The sequence below is a fragment of the Lactuca virosa genome, chromosome 6, assembly GCF_052849685.1.
Source record: "Lactuca virosa cultivar CGN04683 chromosome 6, Lactuca_virosa_CGN04683_v6, whole genome shotgun sequence".
Taxonomy (NCBI): domain Eukaryota; kingdom Viridiplantae; phylum Streptophyta; class Magnoliopsida; order Asterales; family Asteraceae; genus Lactuca; species Lactuca virosa.
Genome location: NC_136431.1, coordinates 155,663,032 through 155,684,321, shown reverse-complemented (window position 1 = coordinate 155,684,321; position 21,290 = coordinate 155,663,032). Strand labels below are relative to the sequence as shown.

General features: G+C 35.7%; 1 protein-coding gene across 1 annotated transcript; it reads left to right on the top strand.

Annotated features, from left to right (window-relative positions):
* Window positions 1-16,153: 16,153 nt before the first annotated feature.
* On the top strand, window positions 16,154-18,912 carry LOC145120750 (FRIGIDA-like protein 4a). The gene is made up of 3 exons (XM_079056551.1): window positions 16,154-17,277; window positions 17,867-18,021; window positions 18,115-18,912. Exons 1-3 carry the CDS (start codon window positions 16,374-16,376, stop codon window positions 18,721-18,723), a joined length of 1,668 nt encoding a protein of 555 aa, XP_078912677.1. The 5' UTR covers window positions 16,154-16,373; the 3' UTR covers window positions 18,724-18,912.
* The last annotated feature ends 2,378 nt before the right edge of the window (window positions 18,913-21,290 follow it).

Sequence of the window (21,290 nt, the reverse complement as noted above, 5' to 3'; positions counted from 1 at the left end):
AATCTTTTCACATCATGTATTAAGAATCTATAAGTAGGAACTTAGTAGAGTTAGTTAGTTGACTTACCTGAAGCACAGTCATACATTTTGACTTTACCATCCTTGTGGTCCTTCAGGTAGATACAACAACTTTGCAACTAATGCCCCTTCTCTTGGCAATAGAAACAAACAGACTCCTTTGGAATGGTACATGGAACAATCTCAGACTTAGCCTTTCCCTTTCCCTTGGAAAGAGAAATCTTTTCTGGACTTCCAATGTTTCCATTGTCAATGTCCATGGAAGCTTGGGAAGTAGATCTTCCAATCAAATTTGTTTTACCAGTATGCGAAATCATTGTCGATTCAGCATCAATTAGCAAATAGGTAAGATCAATAAGGGTCACGTCGTGATCTGTCACATAGTAGTCCTTAAAAAACTCACTATATGACTTAGGAAGTGATTGAAGAACCAAGTCAACATCTAACTTCCTTGACACAACGACTCCTACACATTCCCAGCCTGTCAATGTGTGACTTCATCTCCAAGACATGTGCACACACAGACCTTCCATCTTCATGTTGGTTTGCCAATAAGGCTTGAGTGACCTTGAATTTTTCAAGTCTTTGAACTTGTGGGTTAGGGAGAATTATTGGAGGAGGTGGAGAAAGTGAAGTATGATTTCCGGGAACATCATCTTCATGAGGAAATATTTTTCCATAAGATTCGGGAAGACCATAGTTGTCTGACCTAGACATGTATAATGGGAGAAATTCAAGTTATTTGATTTAAGTCCTTAATATAACACCCAACATAAAAATGATAAGGCTAGGACCCAACACAATATTTTACAATTCGGAAGAGGGATGCCGTAATCCAATTGAAAAATATTTGAAGGTAGGTAAATGACGATTTACCAATTTCCACCATGAAAAACGAAAAATGAATTTTAGGTTTTAAATGAATTGAAATTCCTAAATTCTTTGAGATTCATTGAACTTTGCAATGGCATGTTTAAATCTCGATTATGCCCTTCAAGTTTGTGACTGGGATGTCGAGGATCACAAAAAAGGTGTGAATAACCATACAAATTAGCTTGGTACACTCAATGTTACAAATTACCCAATCAATGTGCCGGTTAACCACACACGCTCTATTGATCCATGATTAACATCAAGCTACCCATTTCCATCCTTCATTAGTCCCATATTAGTGTGTCGGTTAACCACACACGCTCCACTAACGACTAATAAGGTGCAATGTGCAATTTCATGGGTTAGCACCAAATTCATATTTTTCCTAAGTAACTAAGATTAGGAATTTATAAATGTTTAGTTACTTGGTATTTTCATTATACTTTTAATGAGAATTAATGTCCTATCCTACCCGTTTGGCTAACGACCCTCCACCAGTCAAGGAAGCGGTGGGTGAGAGTGCACACCCATTAAACCACCATTTTATAGGCAGTAGCCTTATACCCCCCTTATAGACCGGCTTCGTGAATGATGCCTACTAACGGTAAGATTGACATTTTACTTATACATATAATATATTAAACTTGTAATTTTACATAGTATAAGGGTGTATTTTAAACATCTAAAATACTAGGTGGTTTAATCTTTTAATTAAACTAGACTTTTAATTTAATTAAATTCAAACCATGTTGTAATGGATTTATTAATCTTCACTTTTAATTAAACACTTTAATTAATTTAATAAAGTCCATAAGGTGTAATTGAACTATTCAAAGTATCTAGGTTATTAAAAAAATCAAAATTAAAACTATTTAATTAATTTTTAAGTTATGAACCCAAGAGATGCATCTTTTGAAACCTTTCAATTACTAGAGTTAATGTTTTCATAATTTGAAACTTTTCAAATACCAAAACTTGAGGGCAAGTTTTGTAACTCTTGAAAACCTTTTCATTTCCATAACTTATGAAAACTTATGAGTTTTAATGTTCATGAATGAGACTCTTCATATAACTTGAGGACATGTTACAAAACTCACTTCAAGAAAAACTTAGATCAATTTTAACTAACAACATTATCATATAATTTCACTATTGATCTAATCTAACTCATAGCAAGGCAATTCATATCAAATAATACAAATAATTATCTTATTATCTTAAAATTTGACAATTTTCCTGTAATTGGATGAGGATCATCATCACCAAATCAGAAAATACGAATTTTATGATTACAAAACAGTTTGTGGTAATGATCATAATCCAATTATGGCCAAAAACTCGAAATTCTGCAACCAGAAGCCTCTAATCGACGAGTGCATGATCATGACTCGTCGAGTTGTCCTTTTAATGAGTGGAGTCGTCGATTCATTTCATGGACTCGGCGAGCTCATCAGTCAGAGGCCAAAAAATCGATTTTTTCAGCTTTGAAAATTAACAAGCATCAAATATAACAGAAAATAGTCCTAGGCTCTGATACCAATGTTGGGTTTTAAGCACTATAACACTCGTATGGTGCACATGCAACCCTAGATGCTTTGGATCTATGTTTTCTCTAATTATACATGCAATTTGAATTTTCCAAAGCATACATCCTAACTAGCATACAATAGAGGATATAGCATATAAAATCAAGTTAAATGAATACCTCTTGATGTAGTTTGTAGTTCTTGGCCTTTTAAGAGCTTAGCACCTCAAGTGTGATGCCTCAAATGGTTCACAAACACCATGAACAAAGGAGGACTTTGAGAGAGAGGTTGAGCACCACCAAAATCGGCTAGGGTTCTCTTAGAACTCTTAGAATGCTTAGGTTCAACCGATTTTGGCTAAGGGATAACACATATATATTGTAGGATTCCAAGAGTCATGGGTAAACCCTAATCCATACACTTAGGTTATGATCCATATCTCATGTGGGCTAACTCTTCATGGATACTTACATAAAACTTAGCCCAACATGGATCAATAGCCCAAACACTATATATATCACTGATTTACATAATCAGTCCCCATTAATTCAATTAGTCTCTTTTGATCACTAAATTAATTCCAAATTAATTCTTGATCAATACTAATTAAATAATATGATTTCACAATTAATATATTATACTTGTAATATATTAATAAATCATAAATAACCTCTTTCTCAAATATCCATCCTGTCAATTGTTCTGGTGAAGGCAACCCAAATGGACCATGCTACTCTCGGGTCAAGTACATACCAATTATAGTTATGGGCTTAGACACCAAATCCAACAGGCTCACGACGGAAGCCACCACCTCATGGTGGTGGTGATGGATTTTCTTCATCTTTCACCCGTAAATTGTCCAACCAACGACACACCATTAAAATACATGCGTTTCCACGATTTCACACACACACACACAGTCACCTCCCATGGTGGCTGGTGGCGGCAGAAGGAGGCTCTATGGCAGCATCCACCATGGTCGGCTGCCATGGTGGTTACCCACGCTTTCCGGCCAGAAAATGCACACACACCCACTCATTCTACTCGTAGCACCAACACATACACATAAACAACACGAGATCAAAGTTCCCAACCACCGACTAGGCGGCTGTTGATGTTGGAACAAGCAGAAACGGCGATTACGACTCTGTACAACCAAAAGGAACGAAAGACAGGAGAGATAAGTTACATTTTAGCCTTACCGGAGGCCTTCCAGTCGTTCATGGCCTAAACTTCATCGTTCTCGGCTTCTTCCGTCGGTCTCGGTGATCTTCCGGCTAAACGTCACTGGCGGCAGCGGGGGACATGACGGTGACGTTCGACGACAAGGCAGCAGGCGGAAAGGGTAACTGTCGGACCCGGTGATGCAAGCGGCGGCTGAGGAGGACTCACATGGTGGCGGCGACTGTAGAAGGTGCGCTAGGGTTAGGTTTGACGAGAGGGAAGGGAAGCGGCATTCTTAAACCCCCGGCTCCTATAATGAAACTTCATTCCTTTTTAACACAATTGGCCCCTCCTTCACTAAACCTTACAATCTAAGTCCTAATTTTTCCCTTTAGCCCCCGCTTCTGAAAATCTATTCAATATAAGTCCAAATGATACCATTTAAACTGTAAAGTCCCGAATTTATAACATTTTACTCCCAAGGCTAACACTATAAACCATTATGAATTGAGGGCTTCACTTAAATAATATGAAATATAGTTCACATCTCGGGGTTCATTTATTTATTTTATCTAATCTAATTAATTCAAACGAAATGTTACACCCTTCCTTGCCAGGTCGTGGCGGCCATCAAATATGCGAATCATGCATTAGCCATGCCACATCGTGGTACCCCATTCACCACGTTGTGGCACAAGGTTTTTCCTGAAAACCTTACTTTATCGATCTATCCTATGTTACATTATATATTTACTCGTTAGTAGTTACATATAATTTTTATGATTTTATAAACTTGCTATAGTCTATATAACTTATATAAACTAGTTTTAGTATATTACTTAAATATATGTTATATAAACTTGTTATAGTTTATATGTTTTACTAACGAGTATATATATATATATATATATATATATATATATATATATATATATATATATATATATATATATATATATATATATATAGAGAGAGAGAGAGAGAGAGAGAGAGAGAGAGAGATAGAGAGAGAGAGAGAGAGCTAGGTTCAAATGTGGATTGACATGTATTGTGTGGACGTGTGGATAATGCTATTCTGTGAGAATGACAAAGAAAATATGTTGTTTGATAATATGAATACGTTCAATCTTATATAATTATTGTAATTATTACGCATTTTCACTAATTAAATTGTTTATAAGGTTATTATAGACATTTTTTTAATTATTCATATTCTGTCAGAATGTTATCAGGATGTTTATTGAGTCGTATTCTGTAGGAATTAAAATAAATAAAAAACGATGAATGAGAAAAAAAAATGAATTAGAATTAGTGAGAATCCATTAAAATAACAATAGTTCTGTGAGATTGAACGTATTTACATTACTAAACAACATATTTTCTTAGTAATTTTCATAAAATAGCATTATCCACACGTCCACACAATAGTTGTCCATCCATATATATATATATATATATATATATATATATATATATATATATATATATATATATATATATATATATATATATATATATATATATATAGGGGATAGGGAATATACAGTACAGCCTCACCTAAGCTTAGGTACTAAACTTCTAAAATATGTCGTTTTAACATGCTAAATATACCCGATTTGGTTTCACTTGGTAAATATATCATCCTCCATAACATTTCTTTCTTTCATTATCGTTTTACCATCTCTGTTTTCTTTCCTCAATTATCGTTTATTACTTCACCCAAGTGAACATTACTAAACCCTAAACCTAAACCCTAAACCCTAAATTTAAACCATAAACCCTTTTCCCTAAACCCTAAACCCTAAATCTAAACCCTAAACCTTAAATCTAAACCCTAAACCCTAAACCTAAACACTAAACCCTAAATCTAAACTCTAAACCCTAAACCCTAAACCTAAACCTAAACCCTAAACCCTAAATCTAAACCCTAAACCCTAAACCCTAAACCCTATTGTGTCGATCTTGAATTTACATCTTGAAGTATTAATCGTGAATCCATTAACCGTAATCTTTATATAGTAAAACAATGTATTTTCAAGAGGTTTAGTACCTAAGCTTAGGTGGGGCTGTAATGTATATTCCCTTTTCCCATATATATATATATATATATATATATATATATATATATATATATATATATATATATATATATATATATATATATATATATATTAAATCCGTTCTCATATTTATGTGATAAGGTTAAAAATGAATAAACATAACTATATTTGTAAATATGATAAACAAAATATAAAATCTATATTGTTGAGTTATAAATTGCTAAAAATACAACAAAAGGTTCGTTTTGTGTTTATAAAAGAAAACTCATAAAAATCAAGTTTTTATATGTATCATTTGCTTTATAAACTGCACATTACTTTATTTTGGTTGACTTCAAATTAGTTGAAATTTGGTTTTGGTGAAAATGCAACCGTTATGTTATCCGATTTTTGTTAGGAAACTTTAAATAGTTTTTTTTTAAATATTTAAGGAACGCCAAGTCTAATAAACTTTAAATTTAAGTTTTAAGACTCGGGTTCCCATTTTTGAACGATTTGAACTTAGTAAACAAACAATAGTCTAATAAAATTTTAACTAAAGTTTAGGACTAAAATGCATGCACACACTTTTAGAGCTGTTAAACTCAGGATTTCGTATATGAGATGTACTCTTCATCAACTAAGAACAAAAAAACTTAGTAAAACGCTTTGTGTTATAACCGTTAATCCGTAAGGACCATGAAACTTTTTGTATAGATCTATACGGGTTGACAACCCCGCATGTGGTTGCTAGATACAACCTACGTTTGATGAGTTGAAACGGGCGTTAATGTTCATTCTCTACATTTTTCACAATGTCGATGAAGCGTTGGTGATGTTCTCGACATGCCCCTTTATAATGCTTTTTCAGAGACTTTCTCATCCATAGTTTGGTTATAGGCTCATTATAGACCCAGAGTTTACTCTAAAGACGCACGTATATAATTGAAATAGTATTTTTACGTAGTTTGAATACTCATACGAGTTGAAATAAGACTGTACGTGGTAGGAATTTTTTGCTTAATTTATAAGTTTTGATTAATTTATTTAAGTAAAATAATACTTAATAAAGTTATGACACGACGTTTATTGTTTATAAACTTATATTTAATAAGTTATTAATATAAACAACACTTTTACTTGTATGAGATTACAAGCGTGTAAACAAATTATTTTATACTTTTTAGTTGGAAAAAGTACATTTATTTTATATAAGTTGATGTTCAAATATATTTATATATGTCACACCCCCAAACCGGAACGGCGGAAACGTGCGGGGGTGGAGGACGTCATGTCAAGTATCACAACACATGTATCATAGTAATCAAAGTAACAACAATCATCGTATTGATAATATAATATTTACATTATGTTCAAAACATTACTTGAAATACATAAGAAGTACAACAAAAGTTAAGACGTTAAGCTCCGTCTTCGCAACACATGGGAGAGAGTACCTGTCTACTAACGACCCTGAGAATACAAGTGGTTTGAAAAAGTGTCAACATTAAAGTTGGTGAGTTCATAAGTATTTTTGTTATAGAAAGTATATCCTTTATTCTTTTGAAAAAGTTCGTCAGTTCCTCTAGAAAATCCTTTATTTTCTGCTGATAAATGATAAGTAAAACAACTCATGAATGTTCCTTCTACGAGTATTTAGTGAATACAAGTCATATACATTCAGATCGAACAGACAGTCGACTGTGTGGTTCTGCCCCAAGCCCACAACCAAACAAGGAACAAGAAATGAGGCGGAATCCACACATCCCACTATCTGTCGGATTCTCATGTATCTAACCCTGACGTATTCACTAAGTATATTTAACATTAAGTTTAATGATCATTTAATTTGAAAACGTCCCTTAAGAAAATCCTATATTTTCTTAATAAGTAAAATGACTGTAGTTAATCCTTTTGTAATCATTCAGTGAATACTAATTATATATAATACAAATCGATTAGACAGTTGAATGTGTGAATCTGCCCTAAGCCCACAACCAAACAAGGAATAGGAAATGAGGCGGAAGTCACACATTCCACTGTCTACCGGATCTTTATTATATATAATCCTAATGTATTCATCAAGTAATTACATAACTAACATTAACGAATCTCTGGTAAAATGGTAACCACAATAGTTCCTTCTATAATCACTTAATTTATACTAACTATATATAACCTAATATCGAAGAGACAGTTGAATGTATGAATCTGCCCTAAGCCCACAACCAAACAAGGAACAAGAAATAAGGCGGAAGTCATACATTCCACTACCTATCGAATATCATTTATATATAATTTGAATGTATAAACTAATAAATTATAAAATTAACCATTAAAGGTCCTTTATGTAATACTAGTTTAATAAGAAGTATTAAACCTTTTGTAAATAAGTTTCTAGTTTCACTAACTCTATCGTGAAACATTGATTTCAGACAGTTCTATCGGAAACCATTTATATTCCAAAATAACGAGGTACACAATCAATAATGTATGTGTTATAATGTATGCTTATGTGTATTTGTATATATTGTGTATATATATAATGGATGTATATGTGTATTTGTACGAAATCAAGAATGTATGTGTATAATGTCATATGTATATTGGTATATATACACGGTCGTGAATATATGTGTATTTGCCGAAGGCGGTTTGCGAGGGTTCTCGGCCTGCGAAGGGGTTCACGGTCATGAACCGTTTGTGGTCGGAGGTTGGTTCACGGCTCCGAAGCTGTTCACGGCCGCGAAGGGTTTGCGGTCATGCGAAAGTTCAAGATTTCTAAGGCTTTTCCCTTCCAACTATAACACACTTAGATACAAGGCTTCAAAACTTGTAAATCGATAATCCATCTAATTTAAGATAATGGGAGGAATAAGTTTGACCAAAGAGAAATTTTACAAGAATAAAATTTTCGGGTTGTCACATTATCTCCCCGTTAAAGGGAATTTCATCCCGAAATTCAAAATTCTAAGTGGTTACCCATGAATTTGGGAAAAAGGTGGGTACCTTGGTTCTATCTGATCTTCTTTTCTAAATGGTAGAGAGTGTGCGGGTTTTGCTTACTTGACTACATTTATCCAACTGGTAGGATGTCCACTCGTAGTTCTGGACAGCTTTGTCCTAAAGTTCATGGTAAGACTCATACTTGGTTCATCCTTCATCGTCTCGTGTATACAAGTCGTATATAATTAAGATTAGTAAGATGGTCGGATGTGCGACTCTGCCCCAGGTCCACAACCAAACAAGGAGCAGGAGATAGGGCGGAAACACAGATCCTAGGTCTATAGAATCTTAATTATATACCACCCTCGCGTATACGCTTAACAGTGATAGGTTAACCACATTTGTCCTTAGCCTCTGTGCTTGAACTTGACTTGCTGTATAAGTGGTATTCCTAGGAGATCTATTGGAAATACTTCAGAAAGATTGGAGACTTTCAAAATATCCTCGGTGTCTTCCTTCAAGTTCCCTGTCTACGGAGTAAACTAGAAAGACGTGGTACCCCTTGCATGGGTACTTCGGAGTTTTGAAACGAGAGACGATACGAAGGTTCGTGTCAAGTTTGTCGTTAAAGATTGAAAGGATTTTGTTAGACGGTTGACTAAAGCGAAGGGTCTTTATATAACACAAGAAATTGGTATGGTAAGGACCAAACCAATATATTTCTAAAGACGACATCAGAACTTCTTATCTTGACGGCTGTTAAGTGGAATATAACGACGTACTATTCGATGTATGTGTTTTTAGTGCGCTCCGATTTTATCCTTGTTATTGTTACTGCGAACAATCTGTACCGCATTAAGTGAGTACTAGCAGTATGAGTGTTCTGATATTCGATACTGTTTAATTTTCATAAGATAATCCCTAACAGATCTCTCTATAATCACTTGGTGTATACAAGTCATGTATAATAAAGATTGGAAAGACAGTTGACTGAGCAATTCTGCCCTAAATCCACAACCAAACAAGGAACAGGAAATAAGGCGGAATTACTCACTCTAAGCATACAAATCTTAATTATAAATGACCCTAATGTATACACTAAGCCATCACAACTTATCTGCAAAGGGTTCTTAGTTTCTTTTATGATGATGTATTTTGTTCAATTATTTATAATTATTTATAAAAAGCCTTAAGTTTTAAAAACATTTTCATTGGGAAAACGTACCACTGTTCACAGGGGTTCCGGGACAGTCTTTCCTGCGGTAATCATCGATACTCTTCCATCCCCGCCAGCATTATTAGTTATTAGACAATCCCTCTTGAAGTGTACAATTTCACCGCACTGGTAACAAGCCGGGTTTACTCCAATATCAGGGACTTGGTTAAGGGGTTGTGCTAGTGCCCTACAGAAACGGGCAGTGTGCCCCTTCCTGTTACAATTTCTACAGTGTAACTCTCGGCAGGCTCCATAATGATGGAAGTTACACTTATTGCATTTTGTGCGATTCCCCGCATATTGTCGTGCTGGCGTTGACGTGTCAGGTGTTGTAACAGTATGAACAATTACAATTTCTTGTCTTTTTGAGGCCTCTGGTGTTGACCGTCCTTTCTTCTTGCTCCCAGACTTTCTCTTATTGTTGCCCTCTTTTGTTTGCTCAAGAACGGGGGTCATTATTCCTTGGCGAACCCCATGGTCCACGAGACTCTGTGCCAATTGTTTGGCGCTATCAAAAGTAGTTGATTTGGAGGGTAAAACACTTGCTTGAATCTGGGGAGATAATCCCCAGATGTACCTCTCTATCTTCTTGCTCTCCGGGGTAACCATTTCGGAGCATAGTACCGATAGATCACTAAATCTATTAGTGTAGGCCACTATGTTTGAGTCCCTCATGGTGAGACCCCAAAGCTCTTCCTCTAGCTTTTGTATTTCGCCTCTCGGGCAATATTCTTTCATCATTATTATCTTTAAGTTCTCCCAGCCCATCGAATTAGCCACTACAAGGGTCAGTGACTTGACATGGCCATTCCACCATGTCAGGGATCTATCGGAGAAAGTGCAGGCAGCAAATTTGACTTTGCTCCCTTCTGGGCACATGCAAATTTCAAAAACTGACTCTGTTTTCTCGAACCATTGCATCAAAGCAATGACTCCTCCATTTCCACTAAAGGATTTGGGTTTGCAATTCATGAAGTCTTTATACATACACTCCCTAAGGAGTCTGTGGATATTTCCGTAGTTAGACGGGTTGGCACCACTTCCAGTTCCATTGGTACCATTTGCGTGTATATGAGACATGGCGGTTGTTACGGCAGTAGTCACCGCAGCCTGGAACATAACAGGATCATACTGTGGAGGTGGTGGCGGTGGATTTGTGGTTGCGTTGTTATTACGCCTAATATTGATACGAGGCAGCATATTTTTGTCATAAAGTTTAAAGATGAAAGGTTGGCAAGATATCGGTAGTATAAATCGAATGATATAATACCAGAATATTGTAGTTTGAGTGTATCATGTTCCGAAAGTGTTTTGAAATCAATTCATAATAGAAGTATATGTGAACATAAACTAATGAATTTTTCAATAATGAATACCCTTACTGAAGTTTCGTGACTTGATTTGCAAGTACTAGTTGTGATAAAATACGTGATAAACTTAACACATAATGTGAGCAGTGTAATCACTAACTCACTAAGTTAAATTAGTTTCTTTCTTATTAATATGATGTATACGGTACTTTCTAGTTTATTCCTGATAAGGTAAGGTTTGTGAATGATCTCTCTAGGACCTTTCTCTTCGTCTGATCCTTTCTCGGAATTCTCCCTGTAAACCCTCTTTTGGTTCTGTCTCAACTCCTCTGTTGGCTGATTGTGAGGTCTAGGTGTATCGGTTGTGCGAGAATGGAAGTGTCTAAAGAATCTACGAGATTAATAAAACAATTTTATTAAAAATAAATCAAATAGACCTTAGTGTATACAGATTATATATATTCCAAATCAAATAGACCTTCGAATAAGTGATCCTACTCTAAAACCACATCCAAACAAGGAAAAGGAAGTAGAGTGAAAATCACCAATTCTAAGTCGATAAAATCTCAATTATATATAACCTTATGTATACACTCAGTAATTATAACCTTACCAGTAGAGATCTTTTAGTTTTCACACGAGTTATTTATAGTACCTAAAATACTCCTATAGTATTTTATGTTTGATTCTAGAATTCCTTTGTGTATAGGGTTGGTAAGTTTTAGACTTGCTGCGACACCACTATCACTCCCAAACACATGTTGGTCATATCTCAAATAAATATAGTTAATCAGGCTATATTGATCCCAGATATGATTACATAACTGTCCAGGTTTGACTGTAGTGTCCAGCATCCAAATACTTTTGTTTTGTTCTTCTTGTGATACTTGTTCTAGTATATATATATATATATATATATATATATATATATATATATATATATATACTTTTATAAAATATTGTTATATTTTAAAGTATAATTCTTGGTCAGAGTGTTTTAGTCCCATTATATTTATAGTTGTATATTTTTTATAGGTTGATATACTTAGTTCACTATAAACAATGTTCTGATACCAATCTGTCACACCCCCAAACCGGAACGGCGGAAACGTTCGGGGGTGGAGGATGTCATGTCAAGTATCACAACACATGCATCATAGTAATCAAAGTAACAACAACCATCGTGTTGATAATATAATATTTACATTATGTTCAAAACATTACTTGAAATACATAAGAAGTACAACAAAAGTTAAGACGATAAGCTCCGTCTTCGCAACACCTGGGAGAGAGTACCTGTCTACTAACGACCCTGAGAATAAAAGTGGTTTGAAAAAGTGTCATCATTAAAGTTGGTGAGTTCATGAAATGAGTGAATCTGCCCTAAGCCCACAACCAAACAAGGAACATGAAATGAGGCGGAAGTCACACATTCCACTGTCTACCGGATCTTTATTATATATAATCCTAATGTATTCATCAAGTAATTACATAATTAACATTAACGAATCTCTGGTAAAATGGTAACCACAATAGTTCCTTCTATAATCACTTAATTTATACTAACTATATATAACCTAATATCGAACGGACAGTTGAATGTATGAATCTGCCCTAAGCCCACAACCAAACAAGGAACAGGAAATGAGGCGGAAATCATACATTCCACTGCCTATCGAATATCATTATATATAATTCGAATGTATAAACTAAGAAATTATAAAATTAACCATTAAAGGTCCTTTATGTAATACTAGTTTAATAAGAAGTATTAAACCTTTTGTAAATAAGTTTCTAGTTTCACTAACTCTATTGTGAAACATTGATTTCGGAAAGTTCTATCGGAAACCGTTTATATTCCAAAATAACGATGTAAACCATAGAAAATCCTATATTTTCTATAAAACCGATTTGTAGTCTTAAACACTCCAAGACCGAGAAGCACAAGTATAATTACCATACTTAGCTTAATGATACTCAGTTTTGTTTATCAGTAACCCTATCTGAACATGTAATTACCCTGAAAACTCGACTTGACGATACTACCCTCCTATGATCACCTAGTACACACGAGTTGTATAATACCGAGATCGAATAGTCAATTGAATGGGTGAATCTGCCCTAAGCGCACAACCAAACAAGGAACAAGAAATGAGGCGGAAGTCACACATTCCACTGTCTATCGGACTTCAATTTTATCTAACCCTATTCTATATACTGAGAAATCATATAGTTAGTATCCCTTGGGAAAGTTTAGGAAAAGTATATCTTTATGTAAATAATTAGTTAATACTATTGTGAATATTCATTATAACCATACTAATACAAAGTTAGTCCCGTATAGATCTATACACCAACTCGCGCTCTCCCTTATGAAGACTCTGGTTATAATTAAGATTCGAACGGGTACCCTGAGTGGTACATCGAGTGGTTCACAATCCTGTATTAATTATTTACATAAAATGTAAAACTTTTTTATGATTAACAAGTAATTTTGTAAAAAGTTTTCCTTTTGTTTCATAAACTATACTTATTATAGCTTATAAGTTCATTTCCATGTTTTAACCTGGATTTTTGTAAAATAGTTCCTATAATCCATAAACCATACCTATTATAGTTTATAAGTTGATTTCTATGATTTTAACAAGTTTCAAGTTCAAATACATTTAAACAGTAAGAAAACATAATAAGTAAATTATGTTTTTAAACACAAACAATCTTGTGTTTTACTTGTATTCCCCCACCCCCCTCTTTAAAACATTAAAAAGCTTGGAAAATATGTGGGTATGAACTCACCTTATTTGAGGGATTCAAATAGAAGATTTGGTATAGATTGATAAGTTTCCCGAGTGAAATCCCGAAGCACAAATGAGTCCTAATTAGCATATTATCACACATATATGTATATAGTTAGTGAATATAACTACAAAGGTGTTTAGGAAACAACCTAGGATGCTAGAATAACTCACCAAAAGAGTGTTAGAAGCAAGTTTGAAGGCTGCAAGAAGGGTTCACGGCCTGCTGGGTGTTTACGGACCAAGAACACCAAGTGTTCTTGAGTTCACGGCCCAAAGTGTGAAGATTGGAAGTGTTTGGAAGCTGATTTCAAGATCAAAGCGTGATTCTTACAAGTTTCTAGGAAGATTTTGCATGTTCTTGAGGAGAGGGGAGGTTTTTGGTTGATGATACTTGAGAGAGAATTCTTGATGTTCACGACCAGAAGTGTAGAATGAGGAATAATTCAGTCAATTATATATATAAGGAGGAGTTCACGGCCGAAGGCGGTTTGCGAGGGTTCTCGGCCTGCGAAGGGGTTCACGGTCGTGAACCGTTTGCAGTACGAGGTTGGTTCATGGCTCCGAAGCTGTTCAAGGCCGCGAAGGGTTTGCGGCCATGCGAAAGTTCTAGATTTCTAAGGCTTTTCCCTTCCAACTATAACACACTTAGATACAAGGCTTCAAAACTTGTAAATCGACAATCCATCTAATTTAAGATAATGGGAGGAATAAGTTTGACCAAAGAGAAATTTTACAAGAATAAAATTTTCGGGTTGTCACAATATAAAACATAATTCTGGTTATAAAATTACACAGAGTCAAAACTTGTGGAACTCACCAACAATTTTTGTTGACGTATCTTAAACGCATGTATTATCATAAACTTAGGAGCTAGAGTACGCGTCTCATATCATGAAAAATCTATTTCCTTTATGTTATTGTTGGTCGATCTGTTTAGGTCTTGGTTTTATTTTGCATTAATTTTAGCTGAGCATGTTCTATATTACTGTACTTCCAGAGTTTCAAACTATGTAATCCTTATATTAAGATTTATGAAATTATGTAATATTATTATAAGTTTTTGTACTATTCATTATGCATGTGTTATCTGTGATCCAATGTTACGTCACTACCACGACTCGTCTGCCGCCGGCCAGGGGTATGACATTTACCTTCATGGTAATCAGGACACAAAACCAACATTGCAGTAAAGGGATAAGCGAGATGCCCTTCCATGTGCCTGTATCAGTAGCCCAAAAACTCCAATTTTTTTCGGAAGAACCATACTTACTTTGATTACATGGAAGATAAAAAAAGAAGAAGAGAAAATATGATTTTTTTATGTTATTTGATTTATAGGTGGGTTAAAAGATGATGAATAAGGGTTGGTTGGGAGTATTTAACGCAAGTAAACCAACACCACCACCACCACCATCCGTCACCATTTTCACCACCTTTCTACCACCCTTAATCTCAAACCCCAAAACCACCACCGCCATTTCCACCCCACACCTAATCTTTCCTGCTTGCCTCCAAGAAAGCCACTGTCTTCTATAGAGCCTGCAAATCAATACAAATATGTACACACTCACACACATGTAAATCAATCAACACATGCACACACCTTCAAACCAACACACTTGTAAATGAACACACATGTATACACCTGTAGATCAACACACGCATACCTTCAAATTTGGAACCATTTTTGCATACAAAGGATTTGAGAACAATAACAAGAAGATGACTCAATTGGAAGCATATTTTGATCCTCCTATTGTTGTTCCATTTCGACTATAAGATCGGTTGTGGTGGCGATTGTGGATAAGTGTTCCTGGTGTTGGGTTTGGAGCAGAGTGAAGGCGTTTGTTGGGGGTTCGTATGTAGAGAGATACAAGAGATAAGAGTAATCGCAGGCGGCAACGTGATAAGTGGAATGTTCTCAAGCAAGGAGACGATGATAGGCAGTGGTGGGATAACATGTCGCGATATAAGGTTTGAAGGGGAGACACTGTGAGATAAATGAAATTAAGGGTGAAGATTGAGTTTATTTTCTATTTTAAAGATATCAAATATTTAATCAATCTTAAATAAAATGTAAAAATTAAGTTATAAGGGTAAACTAATATTTTTAATTTGAAAGGACCAATTCCAAAAAATTAAACTGAAAAAAATGCAAATTTTATAACTTAGCCCTAACCATATAGAATGAGAAACCAAAGGACTATTTTTGCAATTTCATCTAAATAAGATTAACATGTTTTATTGATTTTTCGTTCATTCTACATTGGAGGTGCTGAATAGAGAAAGGGAACAGGCCTAAGCTCCGTCTTATTCCACCACTTCGGTGTCCGGTCTTCTCTATCGGACCTAGGGTATATGATTGTGTTCATCGTCAATTGTTTTGATCCCCGTCTCTGTACAGGAGCTTCGGATTACAGCAGAAACGCCTTCAAGAAAACCCCATTTTAGGGTATCAATCTCAACAGTTATCATCGAAGGAAATGACTAAAGATTACGTGATAACCCCAGATAGATTTAAGAATTTCTTCAACGATTTGGACACTCGTAGAACCCTACTCACAACTGTCACTGACCTCAACAACAAATTAGTCAATCATTTTATTTCTTTAGAAGAAACCCTCAACCAAAAATCAGTAACCTTAGATACCCAGATCGAGAAATTCAAGAAAGACACCGAAAAAACCCTCGAATCTCTTCAGGTTCGCGAGAGTGCTCTTCCTGAAAAGGAAGTTACATTGGCAGCCCGTGTACAACAGCTTAAGGATTCCGGAATTAAAGATATTGAAAACGGGGCGAGTTCTCATGGGAAGAAGAAAAGGATGTCGGAATTGTTAAGAATGTGGTTTAGAAGGATGGATTCCAAAGGATTAATGGAGTATCTGCTCGCGAATAGGAAGAAATATGAAGTATTGAGGATGGAAACAGCCATGGCGTCTGAGGAGGCGATAGATTTATTAGCGTTTGTATTGGAGGCAGTTGAAGACTATCTGGAGTTGAAAATTAGTGGTAAATTTGGAGGATTGGCACCCACACGATGTGCTTGTGGGATATTGATACAGGCTGCATTTCCGATTCCATCTGGTGGTGAACTGTTTTGTTTGTCACATGGTGGCGGTGGGGTTTCTAGTAAGTTAAAGGAGCGGTCGGCAATGGTGATGGAGAAATGGAAGACTGTTTTGGGTAGTGGTGGTGGTGGTGGTAGTGCTCCTGGTTATCGTGAGGATATAGTGGCCTCAGGGGAAGCTATTCTTTTTCTAACAATGGTTATGGGGTTTGGATTGAAAGACAGGTTTGATGATGAGTTCTTGAAGAGCTTGATGTTGGAAGTTGGGAATAGGAAGGATATGGCCAAGCTGGCAATGGCTTTAGGTTTTGGAGGAAAAGGTTAGTCCTGTTATTGCTATTGTTTTATCACAAACCCCAAGCATGACCCCAAAGAGTTTAAAAATCTTTTCAGATTTATAACAACTCTATGAAATATGTGGTAGAGATACTGAAATATTGTCTTGTTTAAAGCCTTTTTCAAGTTAAAACAATACTATCAAATATGTGGTAAAGATACTCAAGAATGTGGTTATAACAATGATAAAACTAACATATGAATAAGTAAAAGATACCGAAATCTTAGTTATAGCTTGTGAATCATATGAACAAGTGATTGTTGTCTTGTTCAAAAGCATTTTCAAGTTAATAACAACATTATGAAATCTGTGGTGAAGATACTAAAGTATATGTAGTTAACATAAGTAACAATAACAATATCATATAAGTTAAAGATACCAAAATATCTAGTTATAGCATGTGAATCATATGAATAAGTGATTGTTGTTTCAGTATTGGTAAGGTTAGTATGGTGTTTTTGATATTATAATTTCTTGAAATCTAGCTAGATTTGTAAACCACAAAAAATGACTTACTCAATTATAGCATTTAAATGTTATTTTTCTTGTATATAACTTATTTTTGTTTTCAGAAATAATTGAAGAGTTGGTGAACACGGGAAAAGAGGTAGAAGCTGTGTATATTGCTTCAGAAGCTGGTTTAAGTGATCTGTTTCCTCCACTTACACTGCTCAAATCCTGTTATGCTAATTGTCAGAAAACTTTCACAAAAGATTCTCCTTCAAGAGTATGTTCATATTTTCCATAATCATAATCATAATAAGCTTAGCCCAAAACACTAAAAAAACTAATTTTTTTTTTTGTGCTCAAAATCTTGCAGGAGGAAATCTTTAATGAATCAAAGATCACTAGAGAGATTATAAAATGCATTGAAGACCACAAACTCGAATCCGAATTCCGCATGAGTGCCATGAGAAAACGGGTCGCCCATTTAGAGAGAACCAAAGCAGAAATGAAGACCGCCACAGCTGCCGCCACTAGAACGTCTCATTCACCACCCCAGAAGCGGTCACGCTCCCCCCACCACCACCACCACAACCACCACCACCGGAGGTTTGATTTTGACGCTTCCCCATCTCCCCGGGCACCTAAATCGGGCAGGGTGTCAAGTACTTTTACAGCTTTTCATCGGCAGAGCCGCCCTCAACTGCCGACACATCAGCCTGCTGCCGCCAGATACCCGGCGGCAGCAGCAGCACCGTATAGCTACTCGAGCCCTAGTGTGTATGAGAGTGACCCGTATGCGGTTGGGTATGGTGCGGTGCACACCGAGAGTCATGCGGGTTATGGTCAGTATGCGGGCCAGGATCCGGTTCAGGCTAGTGGGTCTTATGTGAGCCAGGATGGAGCCGCTAGTGGGTCTTACTCTTATGATTATAGTGCACCTGCTGTGGCTACTGAAGCTGCTACATCATACCCCGCTACGTGAAATCAGAAATGTGTTAACATGTGAAGTGAACAAAGTTGAGAGGAAGTTGTTTTTGCTTTTTAGTTTATGTTAATAGGATTTTTTTTTTTTTTAAATTAAAGAAATAGACTTGATTTTGTTTTGATGTTTATTTGTTCTGAGAAACTGTGTTTCATAGTTTTTAATCTTAGTTATTATTATAGTGTAATATGATCGGAGGTTTGATTCTTGAGTTCTCACTACACGAGTTGAATACGATGATCAATGGAAGAGTTAGGGTATGGGTTCCTTTTGCACATATAGGTTATGGACTCCAAGCTTTAGGTAATGACCAAGATGTGATACTTATGTCATGGTATGTTATTAAGCACAAAGAGATCCATATTTACATTGAAAATGGTAGGACACTATGGACACACACTTCAAGCATTCTACTAAGGTTGTTATCGATGAAACTAATGAGGGGGTTTCACTAGGGTTCCGATAGATATCCATCCGATTCATTAATATAAGTTTGGAAATACAAATTAGGATCCAACTATATAGTGATCAGAACCCTTCAAAATACTTTTTCTTCCCTATTTTAATTCAATTGTAATTACTTCATTTTAAAGAGCCTTTTCGCTCTTATGTTCGAACTCACCACCGATGTGGAATTAGTATTTTTACTTCCCACTTAAGCAAATTCGTCTCATACCCGTTCTTAAATTAAAAAAGAGTAAATTACACGAATGGTCCCTATGGTTTGAGGCAATTTGCATGTTTGGTCCCTAACTTATTTTTTTTAACTCGGAAGGTCCTTACTGTTTGTTTTTGTTATGCGTTTGGTCCTTGTCTTACCTAACAAGACTATTTTGCCATTAATTTTTTAATTTATTTAAATAAACACACCCTAACCCAACCCTCACCTCACCTTACCTTATCTACCCCAGTATTTTTCCCTATTCCACATTCCATTCCCGTTTCATGTCTATGAATGTCCCTCCTCTCTAGAAAGATATCTACCGTATTATTCACCACCACCATCCACCCCATCATCAGAGTTAAAACTTAAAACCACTGCATGTCTACATTTAAAATCAAATTTATCTATAAGCCTTGACATAATATATAATATTTATCATTAAGAATTGGAATGAGATATCTAATTCAAATATTGAGGCATAAATCAATTATGAAATCTCAGATCAAAATTGAAACACAAATCATACATGGAGCACGAATTGAAACTTGAAATTCAATTTATGTAGATACACTTGACGCCGGACTCAAAAACTTGAAATTAAACACTCATGGACACAGATTTATGCAACAATACTTAAAATCAAACAAAGAAATTTATACAAAGCAACTGAATAGAACTCGGCTGAGACCACAGGAGGTCAGATTGATAATGGAGGTTGACGACGATCGCTTAGCGATGGAGGCAGTTGGCGATTGCTTGTGATGAAGACTAGAGACGATATACAACATTGATGACATGTGAGACGGCCAGATAGAACATGGAAACAGAGGTGTGTCACGTGTCATGAGAGAGAGAGAGAGAGACAACGGAGACGATGGGGCAAGAAGTGATCGGATGGTTGGCGTCATGAGTAATAGTGTTGCAGCGATATCTAGGTCATAAAGGGGTAATTTTTAAGTCGGGGTTCTATCAGTTATGAAGAGGTGGGCGGTGAGGAGTGGATGAAGGAAATACTCGACGCTGAAGATAAAGGAGAGAGCAGTTTCAAGTCTATAGAGAAGAGTGTTGGAACCTGAAAGTGAACCTCTAGCAATCCTAAGTCTGAATTCCGAAGTACTTGTGTTCCGAAACTAAAATGGTCCGGAGTCAAATGTGAAGAGTGGTCCGGAATCTGTCCGGACCAGAAGAGAAGAAGATGAGAAACTGAAGGCATTCCAGAATGATTCTCATGTCCGGAATGGATGCTGATCCGGAGTCAATGTATGAGTCAATGTATTTTGTCTTTATGCATTTATTAAGTTTGTCTTTGTATTGATGTGACTTTTCATAGGACTTAGTCTTTTGTAATATTAGACAATCAGAATGTCAGAAACATTTCTATTTTCCGGCCCTATGTAAGTATTCTAGTTCATTCGCTGTAACCTTCACTCCTATTTATAGGAGCTTTCAATGCAAAGTCAAAAACGGATCATTCACTCAACTTTTGGCATTTACTAAGTTATTTCAAACTTCTTTCAAACATTCTTCTTGTTCTTCATTTATTAGCTTTACCTTTATCATTTGTTCTCATTCTTCATTTAATGACTTGATCATTTGTTGAAAATATTAACTAAGACTTGACTGGTCTTTCCAGTCTTGACTAGAACATTTATTAGCAAGCAGACATTGATCTTAAGCATTCACTGAAGGTTTGAGTTCTCAAACCTTATCCCTGCGCATCAGATCTATTTTGTTCTCTCAATTGGTATCAGAGCTTGAGTGGTTGTCCTTTGAATCCATAAGAGCAGATTATAGTTGGTTTGAAATTACCTTGGTATTTCAACCATTTCTGTGATAAGGATAAAAGTTCTTCTATATACCACTTTAGCTTGAAGATATCTTAACTTTAATGGCTGCTTCTAAT